Below are 22,681 nucleotides of genomic sequence, written 5' to 3'. Positions count from 1 at the left end.
GCCTCCTCTTGTGGGCTACCTGTGTGATGCTGGGCGTGGCACCGAGATGGGCTGGTGCCCTCGGAGGCCCCCATTGCAGAGGGCTGCCGAGAATGCTGGTACCGGTCCAGAGACGGCGGCTTGCCCGTCCCATGCACTGGAGCTTCCCGCAGGGGTGGCCCTTGTCCCTGGCCCACCAAGCAGAGGGGGTCTGTGAGGCCAGCTTGCCAGGGAGTAACTGGGCCCTCAGGAGGACCCGGGCAGGGGCAGCTGCCCGCTGCCCACCCACAGCCCCCAGTGAGGGTGGGAGAGCTCCCCAGCCACACCCCCCCCCCAACCTCCACACACCCTCATGGCCCTGAGCCCCAGCGCCTCTGGGGAGGCCAGGGCAGGCTCCAGCTCCCAAATGCAGGCAAAGTCAATACACTCCTCTGTCACATCTCTGGCTTTGTTTTTATAGAAAAATAACAGTTTTCCCCCAATTCTTGCTCTAGGAAAACATGCCATGCTCACCCCCCCTCCCTGCCCCCGGTCCTGCTGGGCCCCTGAGCCCTGGCCTGGCCGTGGGGAGGCGGAGCAGACAGGTGAGGAGGGGCCGAGGGGAAGACAGCAGAGACAGGAGCGCTGGCAGGGCACCCGCAGCTGGGGTCCGGTGGGACGGGGCTGTCGTTCTGCCCACCGGCCTGGCGGCTGCTGGGGCCCTGGGCCCTTACCCCTTCTCTGCCCACCTGGGCGCTGCCTTCACTGGTGGAGGTAGGCGTCCAGCCAGATGTCGCCAGACTTCTTCAGGGACCTGGGAGGCGGGTAGGTGTTAGGAGACCAGCACTCCTCCTGCAGCCCCGTGATGAGCGTGTGGCGACACCTCCAGCCCCTGTGCAGCTGGGGTGTGGATGGGAGAGGCGGCCAGGTGCTCATTGGCCATGGTGGACCCCCAAACTGGGGGGTCGGGGTAAGGAGAGAAGTGTCGGGGGGCAGCCAAGGCCAAGTCCAGGCCTGAGCCTGGGTGAACCTGCCCATCTTTCACTCAGTTCTCCCCACTGCCCCCCCCCCACACACTGGGCCCTGCGACCCAGAGAACACGGAACCTGCCCACCAGGAGCTCGTTCAGGCAGAGAAACCACAAATATCCATCACTGCCTGGCGCTCTAACAGGACAGTGCCTGCGGCAGGGGCACAGACATCAGGCCGGCAAGGATGGTAAAACCGCAGCGGGAGTTTGAGCATAAACTCTGCAGAAAGGCAGCCAAGGGAAGGGGCCGTGCAAAGGCACGGAGCTGCAAGATCCAGAATCCGACCTGTCTCCCACTCAGAGCATCTCCCAGAAATGCCAGCCAGGCAGTCCCTGTCCTGCCTCAGGGCCTTGGCACTGCTCTGTCCTCTACCAGGTGCCCCCACGGCCAGCCTCTCTCCTCCTGCCCGTCTCTGCTCACATGTCAGATTCTGGGTCCCACCCAGCCCGCCACCCTCAGCCAGGGCACCCCTCATCCGCCCCCCACTCTTAGGGTTTTTATTGTTACCTGTAAACCCTTCTCAGATTTTCTGTAAGTTCCTTCTTTTTTTTTTTTTTTAACTGCTTGTTTTCTGGTCCCCTGCTAGAATCTCAGCGGACCCTGACCTGCACTCCCTGTTGCGTCTGTCAGAGCTCCCTGCATTCTCACTGTGCAGACAGGTGCTGGGGGAGGGGGCGTGGCGGCTGAGGGCGGACCAGCAGCCCGCCCAGGAGGGCCGCAAACGCCAGCCAGGGACCCCTGTGGGCGCCGGGAGCAGGGCGCAGCCTTACCCGACAATGTCCACCAGGGCGGTGAGGAAGGGCTTCACCTCGTAATTGAGGCCGTGCTTGGCACACAGCGCCTTCACCAGCGGGGCCACCCTGCGGTAGTTGTGCCTTGGCATGGTGGGGAAGAGGCTGGGGAGAGGGCGGGCGGGCAGCTGAGAAGGAGACCCGGCCCCCACGCCACCTCCCCCAGGACTCTCCATGACAAAGGGGCTCTGGGTCCGGCCCCTGGCCCCCGGGACACAGCCCCCACTCACTGGTGCTCGATCTGAAAGTTGAGGTGTCCGCTGAACCAGTCGTTGAAGGGTGAGGGCTCCACGTTGCAGGTGGCCGCCAGCTGCCAGGGCCAGGCGGGGCACAGATGAGGGAGGCTGGCCTGAAGCCCTGACCCCACGGCACCCCCAGAACGGCCCCCCACTGGAACACCACCACCAGGATGCCCTCCCCCTGCCACCCACCTGAGAGCTGGCCCAGTCCCGGTGCTTCTCGTGGCCAATCTCCTTGGGGATGTGGTTCATCTGTGTGATCCACACGAACCAGTGGCTCTCTAGGACCCTGTGGGGGAGGCTCAGGCACTGCCCCATGTCCAGCTCACCATGCAGGCACTGCCAGTGAGGCTGGAGTGTGGGTGTCCCCCAAAGTGGGCCTCAGCTTCCACACGTGCACAATGGGACTGTGGAGTTACTCCCTCCCTGGGGTTTAAAGAAGCTGAACGGAGCAGTGTCCACTGTGAGACTGAGCCCAGCGCAGCCCAGCTCACGGGGGTAGCACCACCTGCGAGCCAGGCTGCTTTCCCCAGGTCCACCAACCCCAGGGTCCTGCCACACCCCATGCCCCTGGCTGACTGATCATCCCCACAGCCCCGGGAGGAAGAAGGGGAGATGGAGATTCATTGGGGAGGGCTGTGGTCAGGGCACCCGCTGCCAGTGTGACCCCCCCCACTTTCCGTCCCCCCCAATTCTGGCCATACCTGACAGCGACAAAGAGGAGCAGTGCCCCGGGAACGCCATAGAAGGGGGCATAGGACAACAAGAAGCGGGAGTAGAAGCTGGCAGCCCAGAGCAGGTCCTGCAGAGGCACAGGCAATGCTGAGTGGCCCCAGGTAGCCAGGATCCTGGGGCTAGGGAGGTGGGAGGGAAGCTGGGACCATCCACCCTCCCCTGACTCCCCTGCATCAGAGCTTGGGACAGCCTCCTGCCCCTCGCCGGGCAACAGGACAGGGTCCCTGCTCTGCTAGCTCACGGGCTGACAACGGAGGTCATCAGGCTGTGCAGAGTGTGCACGTGGTGGGGGCCAGAACACAGCTGCCTGGCAAGGTGGCCCAGCAATGTCCCCAGAGAAAATACCATCACCAAGAGACCTATGGCAGACCCCGTGGGCCCGCCTTCTAAATAGGCACACCTGCCCTCCCCTGAACACACAGACAGGAGCACACCTGCCCTCCCCTGCACACACACCATGCACACACCTGCCCTCCCCTGCACACACAGCCATGCACACACCTGCCCTGTCCTGCACACACACCATGTGCACACCTGCCCTCCCCTGCACACACACACCATGTGCACACCTGCCCTGTCCTGCACACACCATGTGCACACCTGCCCTCCCCTGCACACACACCATGCGCACACCTTCCCTCCCCTGCACACACAGCCATGAGCATACCTTCCCTCCCCTGCACACAGCCATGAGCACACCTGCCTTGTCCTGCAAACACACCATGTGCACACCTGCCCTCCCCTGCACACACACCATGCGCACACCTGCCCTCCCCTGCACACACACCATGCGCACACCTGCCCTCCCCTGCACACACACCATGTGCACACCTGCCCTCCCCTGCACACATACCATGTGCACACCTGCCCTCCCCTGCACACACATCATGTGCACACCTGCCCTCCCCTGCACACACAGCCATGTGCACACCTGCCCTCCCCTGCACACACACCATGTGCACACCTGCCCTCCCCTGCACACACACCATGCGCACACCTTCCCTCCCCTGCACACACCGCCATGCGCACACCTACCCTCCCTGCACACACCATGTGCACACCTGCCCTTCCCTGCACACACACCATGTGCACACCTGCCCTCCCTGCACACACACCATGTGCACACCTGCCCTCCCCTGCACACACACCATGTGCACACCTGCCCTCCCCTGCACACACACCATGTGCACACCTGCCCTCCCCTGCACACATACCATGTGCACACCTGCCCTCCCCTGCACACACAGCCATGTGCACACCTGCCCTCCCCTGCACACATACCATGTGCACACCTGCCCTCCCCTGCACACACAGCCATGTGCACACCTGCCCTCCCCTGCACACACACCATGTGCACACCTGCCCTGTCCTGCACACACAGCCATGTGCACACCTGCCCTCCCCTGCACACATACCATGTGCACACCTGCCCTCCCCTGCACACACAGCCATGTGCACACCTGCCCTCCCCTGCACACACACCATGTGCACACCTGCCCTGTTCTGCACACACAGCCATGTGCACACCTGCCCTGTCCTGCACACACAGCCATGTGCACACCTGCCCTCCCCTGCACACATACCATGTGCACACCTGCCCTCCCCTGCACACACAGCCATGTGCACACCTGCCCTCCCCTGCACACATACCATGTGCACACCTGCCCTCCCCTGCACACACAGCCATGTGCACACCTGCCCTCCCCTGCACACACACCATGTGCACACCTGCCCTGTTCTGCACACACACCATGTGCACACCTGCCCTGTCCTGCACACACACCATGTGCACACCTGCCCTCCCCTGCACACACCATGTGCACCCCTATGTGCGAGTCATGCTCCCACACTCCACCTCCTGCCATCCCAGCTGCACGCCTGGGGTTCCCAGCATCCCCCACTCACCGACCACTGCATGCACACCAGCATGTACGCCAGATTCTCCACCTCGAAGTTCACCAGGGTGAGCAGCGGAGGCCCAACTGCAAGAGGGGCAGCAGAGTGCAGGAGCAGGGCTGGGGTGCCCAAGCCAGGTGGGCATCCCAGTTGCTTCTGCTTCAGGTCGAGGTCAGCCTCACCCTGTCCCCCCTGACAAGTGCCCGCACGCTCCAGGGCTCCAGGCTGCCCTGGTGTGAGGGCAGGAGAGATGCTGATGGGGCCTGGGAAAGCTCGGGAAGGGCAGTCAATGCACTTGGCCGAGGCTCCCCAGGTGGGGCAATGGCTAGGACAAAGGCCTGGCGTGTGATGGGGGTTAACCAGCATGGCCCTGCCCCTGGTGGTGGGGAGGACAGTGTGGACTCAGGCGTGGCCCCGCCATGCCCCACCCCCAGGGAGACCGAGGGACACTCACTTAGGAAGAAGTACAGGTGCTGGTGGTTGTAGGGCAGGTATCTGCGCTTCTTCTTGCCGTACTGTAGAGACAGGCAGTGGCTGGGAGGAGCAGCTTGCCTGGCCCTCCTTCTCCCAGGCAAGGTCAGGGGGCTGGCTGGGGCCAAGGGTCAAAGGCAAGTCTAGATTCTAGCACCTGGGCCCCTGGTGGCTGCTGGCTGGAGTGCGGGAGTCAGGGGGGCTGGGTGTTGGTGAGGACCCCCTCCAGACCAGTCCTGTCGGCTGCAGGCCAGGCCGAGGGCATCCACGTCCCTCCCCACCCACCTCAACAGACGACTCTCCCAGGAGGAAGACGGGTGCCACGGTCACATCCGGGTCTTTGTGGAAGATGTTGGGCTTGGCGTGGTGCTGGAAGTGGCGGAAGTTCCACCAGTGGGCAGAGAAGCCCTGAGCGGGAGGGGCAGGGCTGTCAGGGGAAGGGCTGGCCGAGCCCCCACTCTGCGCCCACAGACAGGGGTAGGGCCGGCGCAGCACCCCAGCTCGGCACCTGGCGGCCCATCGCGGCCCCGCCCTCACCTTCAGCTGCCCCATCACGAACTGCTGGGCCACGTGGTTCCAGCGCGACTTCCTGAAGATGGAGGCATGGCCCAGGTCGTGCTGCAGACACCAGCACTGAGCCTGGGGACAGAGGCAGGGTCAGCCACCCCAGGGCCTGGCTCTGGGCAGAGGAGACCGTCAGAGGCCTTGGGTCCCAGCCCTGGGGCCCCTCAAGGACCCTTACAGCTCCTAGATACCCCCAACACCAAAGCTCCCTTTCCAGACCCCCACAGACGGCAGCAGTCGAGTTTCGGGGAGATGGGGGAGTTTTCAAGTATTGGGGTTCAGAAAACAAAAGCACAAGGTAGGGCCAGCGCTATGGCACAGTGGGTAAAGCCACTGCCTGCAATGCTGGATCCCACGTGGGAGTGCCAGTTCGAGTCCCCAGCTGCTCTGCTTCTGACCCAGCTCCCTGCTAATGCACCTGGGGAGGCAGCGGAAGACGGTTCAAGTGCTTGGAACCCTGCCACCCACGTGGGAGACCTGGGGGTAGTTCCTGGCTCCTCGTTTTGGCCTGACTCAGCCCTAACTGTTACAGCCACTTGGGGAGTGAACCAATGGATGGAAGATCTCTTTCTGTGTCTCTTCTCTCTGTCACTCTGCCTTTCAAATATGTAACTAAACCTTTTTTAAAAAGAACAAGGGGCCAGTGCCGTGGCACAGTAGGTTAATCCTCCAACATCCCATATGGGTGCCGGTTTGAGACCTGGCTGCTCCACTTCCGATCCAGCTCTCTGCTGTGGCCTGGAAGGCAGTGGAAGATGGCCCAAGTGCTTAGGCTCCTGCACCTGCATGGGAGACCTGGAAAAGCTGCTGGTTCCTGGCTTCAGATCAGCACAGCTCCAGCTGTTGTGACCACTGGGGAGTGAACCAAAGGAAGGAAGACCCTTCTCTCTGTTTCTGCTCTGTCTGTAACTCTACCTCTCAAATAAAGAAATAAAATTAAAAAAAAAAAAAAAAGAACAAAAACACCCAAAGTGAAGGCCTCAGGAGCCACGTTTCTCCCTGATCTGCTGCCCTTCCGCCCCCACAAAGAAAGCCCTAGAAGCTAAGAGCTCTCTTCCCCAAGGCAGGGCTCCCAAACTGGAGCTCCTGGCCCCCAAAGCAAGCCGCACAGCCCCACAGGGCTGCTCCCCACCTGCCCTTCTGTCTCAGAGGGCCCCGGCACAAGGAGAGCCCGTCCTCGCCTGCCTGAGAGCGGATTGTGAGACCTCTCGCTTTGGAGGAGAAAGCGACGGGCTCGGAGAGGAAGGGGAGAACCTGAGCCGGCCGGCCGTGCTGCTGGGCTCCCCGCTCCGTCTGTTTCCATCAGGCCTGACCCTCTGTGCCCACCTCGTGTCTGCTTCATCGAACCCCAGCACAAAAGCGGAGAGCTCAACCCGCGTCTCTGGGTCTCCGTTCTGAAGGCTCCCATGTGGGGAAAACTATGATCGAGTGCTCAATTCTGCTTCCCTCTGGTCAGTCTGTTTTCTGTCACAGGGCTGTCGGACGGGCAGGAAAGGGCCCACCCCTCCTCCTGCCCTGCATTAGGGCCGTGGAACTGGGGGGGGGGGGGGCAGCATTCTGGCTCCTGGCCTGTGCTCGCTCAGGATCTACTAAATAAGGCGTCTTCCTAGCACATTTCAAACACAGCCTGACCCACAGACATGCCTCACAGGCCCTCCGGCTACTGCTCATTCATTCACTCGGTTCATTTGTTCATTCATTCAGCAAATCTGTCCCGGCTGCGTATGTGTGCCGGACCCTACATCTGTTGGGCAAGGCTGGGGTCACCTGAGAAACGGCCAGGATGAGGGCAGCGAGGGTGCTGGGCACCCAGCCAGGGCCCAGGAGGTAGATGATGAGCCAGGCCAGCACCTCCATGGCCAGGATGTGGCCCAGCAGGAGAGCGAAGAAGGCAGGATCGGCTTCAAATAGCTTCATGTCCTCGGCCGCTTGGCGCAGGGCTCGGAAGTCCTCAATCAACTGGGCCTGCCACGGTGGAACGGCCGGTCAGCCACAGAAGGGAGGCCCCCATTGTCCCAGGAGGCCTCTCACAGCTGGCCAAGCCCCAGCCACTTCTCCCAGTGCCAGGCCCGAGGGGTGTGGCCAAGGCAGGGATGGAGGAACAAGCGCACTCAGCCTAGGGTGTGAGCTGGGGAGCTGGTGGGAGGGCTGAGGCCTCTGCCCCACCTAGGAGGTGTGGGAGCCGAAAAGCAAAGCGCACCTTGGAAACCAGCTCACCAAAATGCTCACTGCTGATGGGGACACTGGGCCCAGACCAGCCGAGGGGCTCAACTGTGGACCCACAGCAAGTGCCTGGCCAAGCCAGAGCTGGAGCCCTGGACTCCTGGGGGCCTCTCCACAGCTTCCCCTGTAGTTGTCTGCCCAGGAGGGGTGGCAACCCCAGGGTAATGCAAGGCAGCTGTTACTGGGGTCTGGCAATAACCTCCCCTCCCCCCTCAGCCCCCTCCCCTCAGGGGCTGAGCCTCTGTCAGGACCCTGCTCACATTCTGGGGTCCGTCCTGGCTAGGCTCCTCGGGGGCCAGCTCTCCAATCAGCAGGGGCTGCAGGAACTTGCGCACGAAATTGAGATCCTGATGGAAGGCGTGGAAGGCATCCTGAAAGAGGACAGACAGTCAGGTAGACAGACAGACTGCAGAGATTCCCAGCGGCTGTGCAGGCCAGGTAGCAGGGCTACTGATGGACAGGCAGGGCAGGCAGGCAGGCAGGCAGACAGACAGACAGACAGACAGACAGTCGGCTGCTGCTCAGTAGTCAGAGAAAGAGGATCAAGTGGACAGTCCTGCCTGTGAGCCACCCCTGGTCCTCCCCAGGCCCCAGGTACCTGCTCAGTACCCCCTACCTGCCGGGCCCCAACCCCTTTGCTCAGAATAAGGGTTCTTCCAGAAATAGTGCATGAAGTCTAGACTTAACAGAGAGACTCTGACTTCTGGGGCCAGCGCTGTGCTGTGGCGGGTTAAGCCACTGGCTACAACACCAGAATCCCATATGGGTGCTGGTTCAAGTCCCAGCTGCTCCACTTCCCATCCAGCTCCCTGCTAATGCTCCTGGGAAAGCAGCAGAGGATGGCCCAAGTGCTTGGGCCCCTGCCATTCCCACGGGAGACCCAGATGAAGTCACAAGTGAATTTTCCAATAAAGCTAGAAATTTCATAAAGTTAAAAAAGAGAAAAAAATAGGAGTGGAAATATAACTAGAAAAATTATAAACTCACATATTTGTGAGCCTCTGGAACAGCTGGGATGAGGTACAATGCAGCAAAAGGAAGAGAAAAAGAAAGAAGCGGGAGACAAAGGGCCAGAGAAAGGCTGTGGGGCTGCAGGGTCAGTAAACTTGAACTTCAGGCCCAGCTCGCTTTGCCTTCCTGGCTCGGGCTGTGGTTCTGGTGTCACTGTAATGAGCTCATGAATTGTTCACAGCTCTTCCACTGATCTGTATGCTTGCCCTCTCAGAGGTCTCTCTGAACGGGCCCGCCACGGAGCAGCCTGGACTGCAGGGGGCAGTGTGGGGCGCTGCTGTCCCCATGGACGTGGGAAGGCGACTGTGGGGCCTCACAGCTGCTAAGGAAACACCTTTGAAGAAAGCGGACAGGGAACCGGCCTCCTATTGTCCTCCTGCTAATGACCCTAGCAGCTTGTGTGACACTGTGCACTGTGCTCCAGGGCCACTGCACACTGTATACATGTGCAGAAATATCACAGTGTTGGGGTCTGTGAGCTGAGTTGCCATCTGTGATACCAGCATCCCATATGGGCACTGGTTCAAGTCCCAGCTGCTCCACACGTGACCCACCTCCCAGCTAATGCACCCGGAAAAGCAGTGGAGGACAGCCCGAGTGCTTGGGCCCCTGCCCTTAGATGCGAGACCTGGATGAAGCTCCTGCCTCCTGGTTTTGGCCTGGTCCAGCCCTGACCATTGTGGCTATTTGGGGAGTGAACCAGCAGATGGAAGATCTCTCTCTCTCTCTCTCTCTCTCTCTCTCTCTCTCTCATTCTAACTCTGCCTTTCAAATAAATAAAAATAAATTTAAAACTCTTTTTAAAAAATGACAATGCCCCTGCTACTGGTATAATCACCATGTGTCAATTAAAACAAAGCCCAAAGCGGAAGTGACAGCTAGATCCTGCAGGACATCCTGGCACAGTCCTAGGGGAAGGAAGCAGCTCAGGCCCTGTGGCCCCCACCTAGTAGGGCTGGGGGCCCGGGAGGGAGGGCCTTCTAGATAACCGGGGCTGACTTGGCAGCCTGGACCTTGCTATGGGGGAGGGGGCAGCACCAGTGCAGACCTCACTCCCTCTGGAGACACAGAGAAGGAGGGGCCGCAAAACTCAGACAAGGGGGCCAGCTGCCCCCTCGCTGCGAGAGCCTGAGCCAGTGCCGTCTGCGTCCCAGGCCTGGCCTCTGGGGCAATCCAACGCCAGAATCTTCTAGGCCTGAACTGTAGAGCTTCACTTAACAAAAAATTTTTAAATTGCAGTCAAATAGTCATGAAATGCACCATTTTTGCCATCTGTAGGGGGCCATTAAGCACACTCCCGCGGCTGGGCATCCATCACCGCCTTGTCCTGGCAGAGCCGTCTCATGTCCACCCGAAACGCTGTGCCCATCAAATATGCCAGCACCTCGCTCCCTCCGCCCCACTCTCCCGCCTGCCCGGGAGTCGGACTTCTCCAGGCACCGCATATAAAAGGAAGCACACGGGATCCACGTGCGAGGCCTCAGGCGGTGTCCGTTCTTTGCTGCCTGGCTTCCTTCACCCACACCTAGCGCACTGTCCTCAAGGTCGCCTCGGTTTCCCTCCCTGACCGGGTGATGCCCTGGCATCTCCACGGGCAGAGGAGCGAGAGGGACCCCCATGCAGACACATGCACCGTGCCTGCCGCAGACACTCAGCCACATGCACATGAGAAACCAGACCCAGCCTGGCACACACACCATACACAAGGACGCGTGCAGCAGAAACGTGCAAACCGTGGCCACAGCCCCAGCATCCCTCCCTCCCCCAGCTGGGGCCCAGGGGAGGAAGCGAGGGTCTCCCCGCCAGGTCTGTGCCTGTGAGCAGCAGAGGAGGTGCACGAGCTCCCAGAAAACCCCAGGCCTTGTGGGCAGGGCTCCAGAGGCAGGAAGGCAAGGGCTGCACAGACCCCTGGGAAGCAGGCGGGGCTTCCAGGGCCGGGGGGGGGGGGGGGGGGAGCCGCCTGCGACCTCTGTTTCTCCTGCTGCCACTGAGCACCGACAAGGCAGCTTCCTGCACTCAGGCTGCAACCTGACGGTGAACTTCCTGGACACGGGTTGGGGTCATGTGACCCAGTCTTCTCCAGGCCTCTGCTCAAGGACCCTGGAGCCAGGCAGAGGCTCAGAGAGGCTAAGCCACTTACGCAAGTTCGCACAGGCTGGGTCAGAACCCCGGGTCTGATTGTAAAACTGTGCTTTAGGCCACTGGGCAGTCAGCCCAGGGTAGCCACTCCTGGGTCAGAGGGGAGGCAATGGGCCCACCTCGAGGCCAGTCATGATCTGGAAGCCTGGGCTGCTGGGGGCAGGAGGGAGATTCTTGGCCACACTGACCAAGGCTCAGGGCACCCAGGGAGGCCCTGGGTGCTGACTGAGCACTCAGCTGGGGCCACGCGTGGCCAAGTCTGCCCCTGAATGAGTCAAAGGTGGCAACTGAGGTCCCCTGCTGGGTCCAGCGGTCAACACAACACCCCCAAACACGAGTTCCTGGTGATACCAATTGGCAGTGTTCTCAGTAGCTGGCACAGAGCAGGCAGAGCAGGGGACCAGAGCCAACCTCTCCCCCTAGCCCCCGACACAGGGGAATGAACCATTCTACCACCAAGGCAATGGAGGCTCAGAGTAGGGGTGACACCTGCCCAGGCTGCAGCACTGGCAGAGACTAAGCTGGGACTGGAAGCCGGGCCCGTCTCCCGGGACGCTCGGACCCTCTCAGGATGCAGCCTAGGCCCAGCCCTGCCTTGGTCCCTGGAGGCCTCAGAGCGGCCAGGCCACAGAGCCGCTGCCCTGCTGCTGTCCCACCGCGCACTCTGGGCAGCAGCTAGTTGACGGGGCAGCCGGGGGGTACGATGGAGCCAGCCCTCCCGCCCCGGGGGTGGGCCCTGAGCTGCCACTCAGGAGCCAGGGCACCCTGGCGGGACTGCACTCTCCGCTCTGCATTTTCTCATCAGGGAAAGGGGGGAGGCACCAAGGCCCACGTCACAGGGCTGCTGGAGTTGAGAGAGAGGGCTCCGGCAGCGGGGAGGGGGTCGGGCAAGTGTTCTTCCCCGGGAGCCCTCTGGCAGGCTCCTGCTTGCCGAGGGTGGGCTGCTAGGCATCAGAAGCTGCCACCGGCATCCCCACTTCTGCACACTGCATTCCTGCCAGGGCCGGGCGCCTCCTCCAGGAAGCGGCATGGCAGTCCTGGGGAGGCGGCTGGGTGGGTGGGGGCACCACAGAAAACACCTATGGGAGTCCAGAGTGCTGGCACTCACGGGGACTTTGGAGGCAGCTAGTGTGGTGGGTGGGCTTGAGCGTGGGCTCTGAAGCTGGGTGGCTGCAGCCTGCCCACCCCCAGCCCTGCCCCACCTCAGTTCCCACCAGGCACAAAGCCCACCCCCCAAGCCCAAGGATGGAGACTCTGCCCTTCAAGAGTTCCAAGAAGGTCTCATTGCATCACCCATTTCAGCCTCAGGCTCCTCATCTGCAAAACGGGTGAGCTCATAGGGTACTGGGAGACTAAGTTAGTTACCACATGCAAAACCCTTAGAAGGCTGCCAGGTGACCAACCTCAGACTGCAGTTCCCACGACGCAGCCTCTGGCTGTGGCACTGGCCACTCCTACTTCCAGGATCCCAGGACAGGGTGCTGGGGAGATCTGCTGGATCCCGGAACCTCCCACAATTCAGGGCAAGAGCACCAGGGGCTGTTGGGCAGGCAGTGGGCTCGCCACCCTCACAGCTACAGGGCTTTGGCAGCTGAGCGCCCCGGGGTGCAGCACCATCCCCGCGGAGTGCCCTGGATGAAAGCATTCCTATCCCTGTTACAGCGCCGGGGAGCCCGAAACCCAGACGGGAAGGAATGCACCCAAGGTCACGGACTGAGCCTAGGCCAGCTCTGGACAACCGGAGCTAAGAGCCAACGGCTGCCACCAGGGTGCCTGCACCCACAGGGCCTTGCCCTCTGCCCCGAGCACACTGACACTAAAGCACTGGAGGAGAGTGGCCACCTCCCCTCGGGCAGGCAGGTCCCCATCACCCCTCCAGTGCCGCAGCCCCTCTGCTGAGAGGCCGTGCTTTTGCTCTCTCCCTTAGGGGCCCCTTGGAACGCATCAGATTCCCAGGGCTCCCCCTCCTCTTTAGACTAAAACCCAAGTCCTTCCAAGGGCACCAGAGCCCGGCAGGAGCCAGTCTCTGCTGCCCCTAGAGCGCACGTGGCTGCTCTGCTCACTACTGCCCTCTACTGCGGCCCCGCTGCATTTCTTGGATATGGCAAACCCAGTCCCACCTCTGAGCTTCCGGTGCTGCTGATCCCCCTGCCGGGAGCTTCTTCTCTGCAGATGTTTGGTTCACAGCTACTTCGGTGTCAGAACAGAGCAGCACATGGGGGTGCACGCTGACCAAGCGAATGACCCAACTATTACGTAATGAATGAATGGGGCGGGCGTTTGGTACAGGTTAAGCTGCCACTGGGGAGGCCTGCACCCCATATCAGAGTCCTGGCTCTGCTCCCGACCCCAGCTGCCTGCTGATGCACACCTTCGGAAGCAGCAGAGGATGGCTCAAGTGGTTGGGTCCCTGCCAACCACACGGGAGACCTGGATTGAGTTCTGGGCTCCTGGCTTTGGCCGGGCCCAGTCCTGGCAGTTAGTTACAGCTCTTTGGGGAGTGAACCAGGGAATGGAAACATGCTCTGTCATGCGCTCTGTACCTTCACCTTTCAAATACATAAGCATTTTATAAAAAAGGAATTAATGACTAGAGTCAACAGCCAAGTGGAAGTGTAGCATATGGTTAACAGCAGTGGGCTATGCATTCACATTCCAGACCCATCATGTGACTTCGGGTCACTTCCCTGCTCTGAGCCCAAGTTCTCTGATCTGTAAAGCGGGGATGACAAAAACAGTGCCTGCCTCATGGGAGTATCCTGAGGACTAAAAGAGAATCACTAAGTCAAGCGTTGAATTCAAGGCCTGGTGCACAGTAGGTGCTCCGAGCATGGCCGCTGTGTGTTTGGGATCAGCGGCGGGCGGCGGAGACTTGCCCCACCACAGCCAGCTCTGCTAGTCTCAGGACGCCTGTGACTCTTAGAAAAACCTGGCTCAGGGCCTACAGCACTTTCCCCAGGGCACCCGGCTTTGTATCCCAGGATGGCCACTGGCTGACTTCATGGCCCAGGAACTCTGGGAATTTCCTGGCAGGAAGGCTTCAATTGCCTGGACATGAACAGCTGATGGGCGGCTGGGGTGGTGAGAGGGGCTGCCCCACCCCCACCTGAGCTCCAGGGCCCCGGCTGGGGCATCTGGCATGTGGGCTCCACCACACAGGGCACTGGGCCAGTGCAACCCCTGGTCTGCCTCGGGGATCCATCCTGGGTCCATCCCAGCCACTCACAGCCCCTGCGGCCTGAACAGACCAGGTATTTTTGGCAACTGCAGCCTGGTGAGGGAGCTAAGAGTCCGCCTGAAGCAACCCCTTCCTATGACAGAGAGGGTCAGAGCCTGACGGGGTCGCCCGAGAGAGCGGGGTAGCTCTGCCAGAGGCTGTCTCACGGTGCGATCATCGACGTTTACCGAACACAACAACCCACTGCGTGAGAGCCCTGGGGCCCCGGAGCTGAGAAGGCACAGTCCTGGCCCCGCAGGGAGGGAACTGAGGCTCAGAGGAGCGACACACCCAGTTCAAGGTCACTCCAAGCCTCCAATGGCAGAGCCAGCACCAACCCCAGGGAACAGATTTTTTTTTAAACAGACCTTATGAGCCGCGCAAATCAATGAGAAAACTATGAGATGGAGGTCTGGCACTAAGTGTGTCAGGAGTCCCACACTGGCGGCCCCGGGCCCAAGCCTGGCCCTGAGCAGGAAAAGGCAACCAACAAACGCTCTCTGGAGTCCTCGCCCTCATCTGCTCCCACTCTGCCCTCCTGGCTAACAACAGCCAAAGCCAGCATCTCCAAGACCCCGGCCGGGCAGCCAGGGCTCAGAGGGAGGGGCTGCAGCACACACAGGCAGCCACACTCGCACCTGCTGGCAAATGCAGGCTTGCCCATGCCCACCCCCCTGCTGGCCCACCGGCTGCTTCAACCCACAGCCAGGCTGTCCCCCAGGGCCACCAACCCGGCCCCTGGGTGCCCAGGGGCCCTGTGCCCCAGCTCTCAGAGTTTCAGGTTTCTCACTCTAATCCCTCAGCTTCCTGGCATGGAAGTGGGGACACAGACTTTTCTCCCCAGAGAGTCCAGGGAACACTGTGGCCCAGCCCACGGGAGAAGGCAACAGCAGCAGGGATGGCCGGGCAGCCCGGGGACGGCACAGACTCCTGCCGCCTGAAGCTCCACCATTAGTGATTCATCCCGTTACCCAGTGCCGCCAGCCTGGCATCCCAGAGGGTCAAGGACGGAGCACGGCGGTCCCAACCCCCGTTCTACAGGTGGGGGGCCGAGGGCAGGGGCTGATAAGTCTCCTCCCGAGGGACTGGTCTGGGCTCCTGCCAGACGCTCCCACGGGGCCAGGCCTCGGGCCCTCCTTGTCTGGATATGGACCAGGGAAAGGAAACGGGGGTCCCCAGGGGCCGGCCTCTTCCTTGGTGACTGCTTCCCCGGGGAGCCCACCCATGGTGGCTGGGGAGCCCTCCCACGTGCAGCTGCCAGCCCAGGAGAGGTGAGTCACTGCCCCTCACAGCAGCTTACAGGCTCCTGGGAAAGCCACAGACCTCGGGGCCCTGCCCAGCTCCCAGCTCCGAGGGCACATCCCTGCCAGCCATGGGGACCCTGCCGGGCCCTAGCGCCCAGCTCCGGCAGCGGGGCCTGGGGGAACCCAGAACCGAGATGGGAGCCTGTTAGTCGTGGCACACCCACCTCTGAGGGCCCCTGCCTCCCTGCCCCCCCACCACGGACCCTCTCCAAGTGGGGAAGTAGCCTCCCCACCCCGCGTCAGGCCCCTGGCCCGCCCAACCCAACGCAATTCTGGTTCCTGGCTGTGGAGGCCAAAGGTCAGCGAGGGGAGGATGCTACGCCCCCCTTCCCCCCACCCCAGCAGGTAGATCGGCACGGTGCCCACGACCCAGGCCCCTGCAGGCGCCCGGCTCCACCCCGGGGAGCCCGGTTTCTCACCGTGGCGTCCTCGGCGCCGTGGTGGCCGATGAGGCGGCTGCCCCCTGGGTGCCGCTGAGCCCAGCGGCTGATGTCGTAGACGCGGCGCTCGATGACCAGCCACTTGTCGCCCGGCAGGTCGTGCGGGCGGATCTGCTCCCAGCGGAGGGTGGGCAGCGGCGCCCCCGGTTGCGCGGGCCCCGCCCGCGGCCCCGGCTCCCCGCCGGGCTCCCCGACGCCTCCCATGGTTGCAAGCAAAAGTCCCGGAGACCCCGGGCCGCTGCCGAGGTGCGAGCGAGACCCCGAGGGAAGCGAGGTGGCGTTCCCGGGGGCTTCCAGCGCCGCCGCCCGCGCCGCCCGGCCCCGCCCTGCCGCTGCGGCCGCCGTACGAGCGTGCGCCTGCCCGGCTCTCCGCGCAGGGAACTTTTCCCTCCCTTATAACCGCGCTGACAGCGCCCGCCTCGCCCTCCCCTCGCTCCGGCCCCCGGCCGGCTGCCCCGCGCCGCTCCAATCCCAGCGCGGCGCCTCGGCCTCCATTGGCCCGCCGGGGAGGGCGGTGTCGAGGCGGACTCGCCCCACCCGGGAGGGCCGCGGCCACCACGCCCGGCCCTGCCCCCAGGACACTGTCCCGCCCCCAGCTCCCGCGGCTCGCGGCTCCCGGCTTGGCCGAGGGGGGGATGGGGACCCAGTGCACAGCCGGTGTGCGTCCCGCCGCGCCCTCGGGGGTCAGCGCCCGGGGCTGGGCGTGGGGTGGGGGGTGGCGATGACGGGTGCGGGGCGTAGGGGCCTTCAGCCGTGCGTCCTGGAACGTTGAAGCCCGAGCGCCCACAGATGGGGACGCTACCTCGGGGGTGACTGCAAACGGCCACCCCCAACCCCGGTCTCCGTGGCGAGGCCGCTCCTCCAACGCTGCGGCTCACGCGGAGCCCTCTGCTGGAGGCAGCCTCGCGTCCGGCTGCAGGGCCGGGGATGCCCAGGGGTGGCTCCTATGGGGGAAGGGTGCCGCGCGGGGTGGCCGGCTTCTTTCCTCCCCACCCTGCTTACCTGACCGCGACACTTTTTTTTTTTTTTTAATGTATGCATTCAAGTCCTTAGGAACGTGTTTGGGATAAAGACGCCGGGTCCCCAGAGTTAACAGTTCGTCAGCAGGAATGAGTAAGACCAGGCTAAGGTTCTGCACCTGGCTAAAATCCAGAATGTGATTCAGATCTGGTTTGGGGGCAGAAAAGTATTTCTAACAAGTTCCTAGGTGAAGCTGATGTCTCCGTTTGGGGAACACACTTGGAGAACCCTGAATGTATTTCTCTGATATGCTAACATTTTGTCCTGGTCTTAACAATTTGTTGAAAATCACCAGTTAATGCAATTGTCCTTTAGGTTCCTTGGGGGACTGGTTCCAGAAAATTCTCTTTATTTTTTTTTTATTTTTTATTTTTTGACAGGCAGAGTGGACAGTGAGAGAGAGAGAAAGAGAGAGAAAGGCCTTCCTTTGCCGTTGGTTCACCCTCCAATGGCCGCCGCGGCCGGCGCGCTGCGGCCGGCGCACCGCGCTGATCCGATGGCAGGAGCCAGGAGCCAGGTGCTTTTCCTGGTCTCCCATGGGGTGCAGGGCCCAAGCACCTGGGCCATCCTCCACTGCACTCCCTGGCCACAGCAGAGAGCTGGCCTGGAAGAGGGGCAACCGGGACAGAATCCGGCGCCCCGACCAGGACTAGAACCCGGTGTGCCGGCGCCGCAAGGTGGAGGATTAGCCTAGTGAGCCGCGGCGCCGGCCAGAAAATTCTCTTTAAAGGCCAAAATCCTCAAGTGCTCAAGTCCCTCCTGTAAAATGCCATGGGATCTGCACATAACCTGTGCACATCTTTCCACACGCTTTGTCAGGTCTAGAATACCTGCCTCCCCGGGGCAGCTCAAATGCTATAGAAATGGTTGTTGTGCTGTATTATCTGGGACTAAGGATGAGAAAAAAATCCGTATACCCGTTCAGTACAGACCCAAGCGTCACAGGCCTGACCACATGTACATGGTGAGAGGCAGGGCGTACAGTGTTCCAACAGCGAGTGCTGGAATCAAGACCATGAGCCCGTGGAGGCTGCTACTGCAGGTGCCTCTGCATCCTACATTCCGTGGAACCGGCGCAGTGCCCAGTGGGCGGCAAATCCAAGTTTTGCATTTTGGAAATTTCTAGAATTTTTTTGGGGGGGGCGCAGTTTCCACCTGGAGTGAGTTGACTACATGGCCGATTGTATTTGTGCCACAGATGAACCAGGCACTGCAGAAGGGCAGAGCAGGCCTCTGGTTCTTCCTCCTGGGTACCAGGTGCACCTCCCCTGGGTAGTCAGGATGGTGGGTAGGCCTGTGATGCCAATGGACCAAGGCTGCCTGAGCCCTCTCCACAGTGGCTCCCACCAAAACTGCAGCCCCACGTGGGACTGCGTGTCGGGGAGGTGGCCGGGACTGGAGGTGACACAGTGCCCCTGACCCCACAGGGTTGCACTGAGCGTGTGGATGAAGGTGGCAGATTCTTGTAGGAAAGGCCCCCTCCCCAAACCAGAATCCAGCCCACCCACAGGGGACATGGCCCCCACTGCACCTTCAGCAGTCCTCAGTGGTCAGATGTGGCCAGCACTGGGGCCATCCAGGGACTCCTTCCCTGGGGTCCTGGCCTAGGTCCAGCCAGGGTGTGAGGCGGCTGAGAATGGGGTGTGTTAGGTACTCCCACCACGCCAGGAGAGATGGAGAAGACGAAGGCCCGGACAGGGTCTCCCAGGAGGTTAAAGGAAGACAGGGCTCAGGCCAAGCTGTCCCCTCCAGCCACTTGAGCCCAGCACAGCAGACAGATGGGTGGGCCCTCCTGCCACCGGGAGTTTGTTCCCATAATGCCTTTACTATGTCTCCTGTTCAGACAAACAGCTCGCCTGTGACCTCCCAGAGGCTTCACCCCAGTGGACCTTTCAACTTTCAGAGAGTCAGGGTGGGGTAGGGGGAGCTGGGGACTCCATTGTCTCTAAACCCCCAAGTCAGGGCAGCCACAGCGTCTCAAGCCTGCTTGGAAGGGGAGAGGCATCACTCGACATTCCTGAACTGCCAGGGTTTGTAGGGGTGTGTGTGTGTTGGCGGGGTGGGGGTGGGGGGGCGGGGTACTGGCCAGGCGGAGCAGGCAACCTTGAGATTCAAGGGAAGTCTCCAAATGTAGCCCCCGCCCCAAGCCCTGCTGGTCTTCTCCCTGCTGTGAGCTGCCACCCAGGCCTCTTTGTTGGACGTGTGAAATCCCCACCCGCTACAGAGCCACCAGCTACATCCTGGGGCCAAGAGCTGTGTGCACAGTGCAGCAAGGCCTGGGCAAGCGGGAGAGGCTGGGCAGCCGCCTGGCGGGGACGCCTGAAAGGAAGCGCTCCAGGCTGAAGCCAGGAAGAGCCATCCTGAAGCCGGGACGCTGGCTCCACAGCAGATGCACAAAGTGGACTCAGGTCAGAGCTTTAGGGCTTGGCTTCGAGCCAAAGCTCGCTGCACCGTGAACTTGGTTATTGGGCCCTGAACACAGTCCTCCCAAGGAGGGAGGGCCTGTGGAGCCACGGGGTGGGGGTGGGGGGCATTCAGGGCAGGGACTGCAGCCCTGCTGGCCATCAGAGGGGCTCCTTGAAGGGACCACCATGGTGGCAGGACTGAGCTCTTGGAACACCGCTGAGAAAAATGGAGCTGCACACAGCCGGCCACCACACGTGCAACCGCAGACGGGTGCTCAGTATCACTCGTCAGCAGAGAGAGACAGCTCAAAGCCACGATAGGATAGGACCTACCAGGTACACACACACAGAGAAGACAGGGTGGCAAGGCTGCGGGAACACCCGGGACGCTGTTGGTGCAGCCAACAGCACATGGAGCGTGTCCAAAAGCTAGGAATGGAACTCCCATGTGGTCCAGCAGTGGAAGCAGGGTCCTCAAGAGAGTTGTGCAGCCACATTTATAGCATCATTCACGATAGCCGGGGGAGGGGGGCAAACTACCCAAGTGTCCACCCACAGGGGGAGGGATGAGTGAGAGGTGGGCTACACCCACAACAGTGCGGGGTCAGCCACAAAAACAGGGTGCTCCGATCCCCTTGCACAATGGGTAAACATCGACGACACCACACTGTGTGAAATAAGCCAGGTGCAAATGGCAAATACGCATGACTTCACTCACAGGAGGTCCTTGGTGTAGTCAACCTGACAGAGACAGAACACAGAACGGTCACTAGGGGCCGAGGGCAGGGAACAGGGAGTTGTTGGCCAGGTACCAAGTTTCCGTTTCTGATATATTCTTCTGGTTTTTTGAGGAGGGGGAGACAGCAAGTCAGAGAGCAACAGCACTGGCTCCCATCTGCTGGTTCACGCCCCAGATGCCTGCAATGGCCAGGACTGGGCAGGGCTGAAGCTGGGAGCCAGCAGCTCCATCCAGGCCTCCCATGTGGGTGGCAGGAACTCAATGTCTTGAGCCACCGCCGCTGCCTCCCCCGGTTTGCATTAGCAGGAAGCTGGAGTCAGGAGCTGGTGACCCAACCCAGGCACCCAACATGGGAGGCAGGCATCTTTCCCAGTCTTTACCTCTAGGCCAAACACCTGCCCCAGCATTTCAGTTTTATAAGTTCTGGAAATTTATTTCAGAACAGTGTCAATGGTCTTCACATTACTGAACTGGACACTTAAAAATGGGCACTGGTTTGAGTCCCAGCTCCTCCACTTTTTTTTAAAAATTTTTTTTATTTTTGACAGGCAGAGTGGACAGTGAGAGAGAGACAGAGAGAAAAATCTTCCTTTTGCCGTTGGTTCACCCTCCAATGGCTGCCACGCCGGCCGGTGCACCGCGCTGATCCGAAGGCAGGAGCCAGGTGCTTTTCCTGGTCTCCCATGGGGTGCAGGGCCCAAGCACTTGGGCCATCCTCCACTGCCTTCTCTGGCCGCAGCAGAGAGCTGGCCTGGAAGAGGGGCAACCGGGACAGAATCCGGCGCCCTGACCAGGACTAGAACCCGGTGTGCCAGCGCTGCAAGGCGGAGGATTAGCCTATTGAGCCACGGCGCTGGCTTAGCTCCTCCACTTCTGATCCAGCTCTCTGCTATGGCCTGGGAAAGCAGTGGAAGATGGCCCAAGTCCTTGGATCCCTGCACCCATGTGAGAGACCTGGAAGAAGTTCCTGGCTCCTGGCTCTGGGTTGGCCCAGCTCTGGCCATTGTGGCCATTTGGGAGTGAACCAGCAGATGGAAGACCTCTCTCTTTCTGCTTCTGCCTCTCTGTAACTCTGCCTTCCAAACAAATAAATCTTTTTTAAAAAATGGTCTATTTTATATGTTTTTGGGGGAAGCTGTGAAGGCCATGTTGCCCAATCTTTCCAATTCATGGACGAGAACACTCAGGCCCCAGCAGGAGTGACTTGCCCTGGGGACCCAGGCCTAGCAGGATTCCAGTCAGGGCAGGCTTGGCAGGCTGTCCAGTGTGGCAAAGGAGGAGATATGCACAAGGCCAAGCTCAACGCCTGCACCACCCTCAGAGGCCAGCGTTGGTGCTAGCTTTTAGGAGGTAGCCAAGGAGGCTGAAAATGACTCAGATGTGCCCAGGGCACTTAGAGAGGCTCCAGGAGGCTATCTAGAAAATACACTTAAGAGGAACAGCTGTTCTGTGGCTGATGTCAGCTAACCCCACCTGGGGTGGCCAACAGGCGAAGCCTCTGGAAGCAGGCATCACATGTCTGGGTCCATTTGCCAGGCCCTGGAATGTTGCCTGGTGTCCACTTGGTCCTGGGTGTGGCTGGACCAGGCACACAGCAGCTAGGCCCAGGGGTGGCCAGGCCAAGGCCCAGACCTGTATCCTCCTCTGGACTGGCTGACCCAGGACTGATGTGAGCAGGAGAGACTGCAATACAGGAGAGGACATGGGGGTCTTCCTCTTCCCCCGCCCCCGGGTATGCTACAGGTGCTTTATTTATTTTACTTATTTATTTTTAATCGCCAGCCTGCTCCCCGAGTCTCAGCTCCAGCAGTGTGCCCAGCACTATGAGTGGCACAGAGGAATCGGCTGGTATTGAGTTGTAACAGGGTTGTGACAGGGGGCCTGGCCAGCGGTTAGCCAAGGGGCGTGGGGAGAGAGGGAAGGATTCAAAGCAGGTGAACAGGGAGGCAGGTGCAGGAACAGAAGAGGATTGGAAGGCACGAGTGTCCTGGGAGGGGCCAGAGGTGGTGATGGGGCAGAGGGCCTCGGCAGAGTCCTGGCCAGCCCGTAGCTGGCCTGGCCTACCAGTCGGCTGACCCCAATGTCCCAGACACCCCAATGGAAAAGTCCCCACAAGCTGTCACCAGCCCCAACAGACACCCAACCCAGATGCTGCCAGGAAAGACACCTGCCGGCCCGAGCCCACACCTGTACAGGTGTGTGTGGGGGGGTCAGGCACCAGAGTCACCTCCTCAGCCCCACCTTCCACTGCTACCCCTTGCTAAGAACCCATCCAAGACCTGGGCTGGAAAACCCGGAGTTTCTATAATCCCGTGCTGTTGCTACAGGCAGACATCACCAATCAAACCTGCCACTGTCTTGCCAAGACCCAGGCAGCCTCGATGCTTTGATCCTGAGCTCCAGGCTTCTGTGAGACTGGAGCTGGCCATGCCTGACCACAAGGAGACCCAGAGGAGGGAAGCACCCTTGGTGCTACAGCGAGGCAGTGGGAGAGGCAG

General features: G+C 61.1%; 1 protein-coding gene across 2 annotated transcripts; it reads right to left on the bottom strand.

Moving 5' to 3' along the window:
* Positions 1–413: 413 nt before the first annotated feature.
* FADS3 (fatty acid desaturase 3) lies at positions 414–16,460 on the bottom strand. Of its 2 annotated transcripts, none has more exons than XR_016216480.1 (12): positions 15,999–16,460; positions 8,169–8,279; positions 7,453–7,650; positions 5,659–5,760; positions 5,407–5,529; positions 5,105–5,165; positions 4,660–4,736; positions 2,724–2,821; positions 2,212–2,461; positions 2,011–2,090; positions 1,760–1,885; positions 414–772 (listed from the first exon to the last, which is right to left on the bottom strand). XR_016216480.1 is itself a non-coding variant. In XM_089307854.1 (12 exons), exons 1-12 carry the CDS (start codon positions 16,221–16,223, stop codon positions 721–723), a joined length of 1,350 nt encoding a protein of 449 aa, XP_089163980.1. In that variant the 5' UTR covers positions 16,224–16,460; the 3' UTR covers positions 414–720. The 2 variants fall into 2 exon arrangements, 1 of the variants encoding a protein (XP_089163980.1); XM_089307854.1 differs by having other exon boundaries at positions 2,212–2,308.
* Between the last annotated feature and the right edge of the window lie 6,221 nt (positions 16,461–22,681).

Source organism: Oryctolagus cuniculus, chromosome 1, assembly GCF_051225735.1.
Source record: "Oryctolagus cuniculus isolate XC-2025 breed Fujian yellow rabbit chromosome 1, ASM5122573v1, whole genome shotgun sequence".
Classification (NCBI taxonomy): domain Eukaryota; kingdom Metazoa; phylum Chordata; class Mammalia; order Lagomorpha; family Leporidae; genus Oryctolagus; species Oryctolagus cuniculus.
This window is presented reverse-complemented; position numbering and strand designations above follow the sequence as displayed.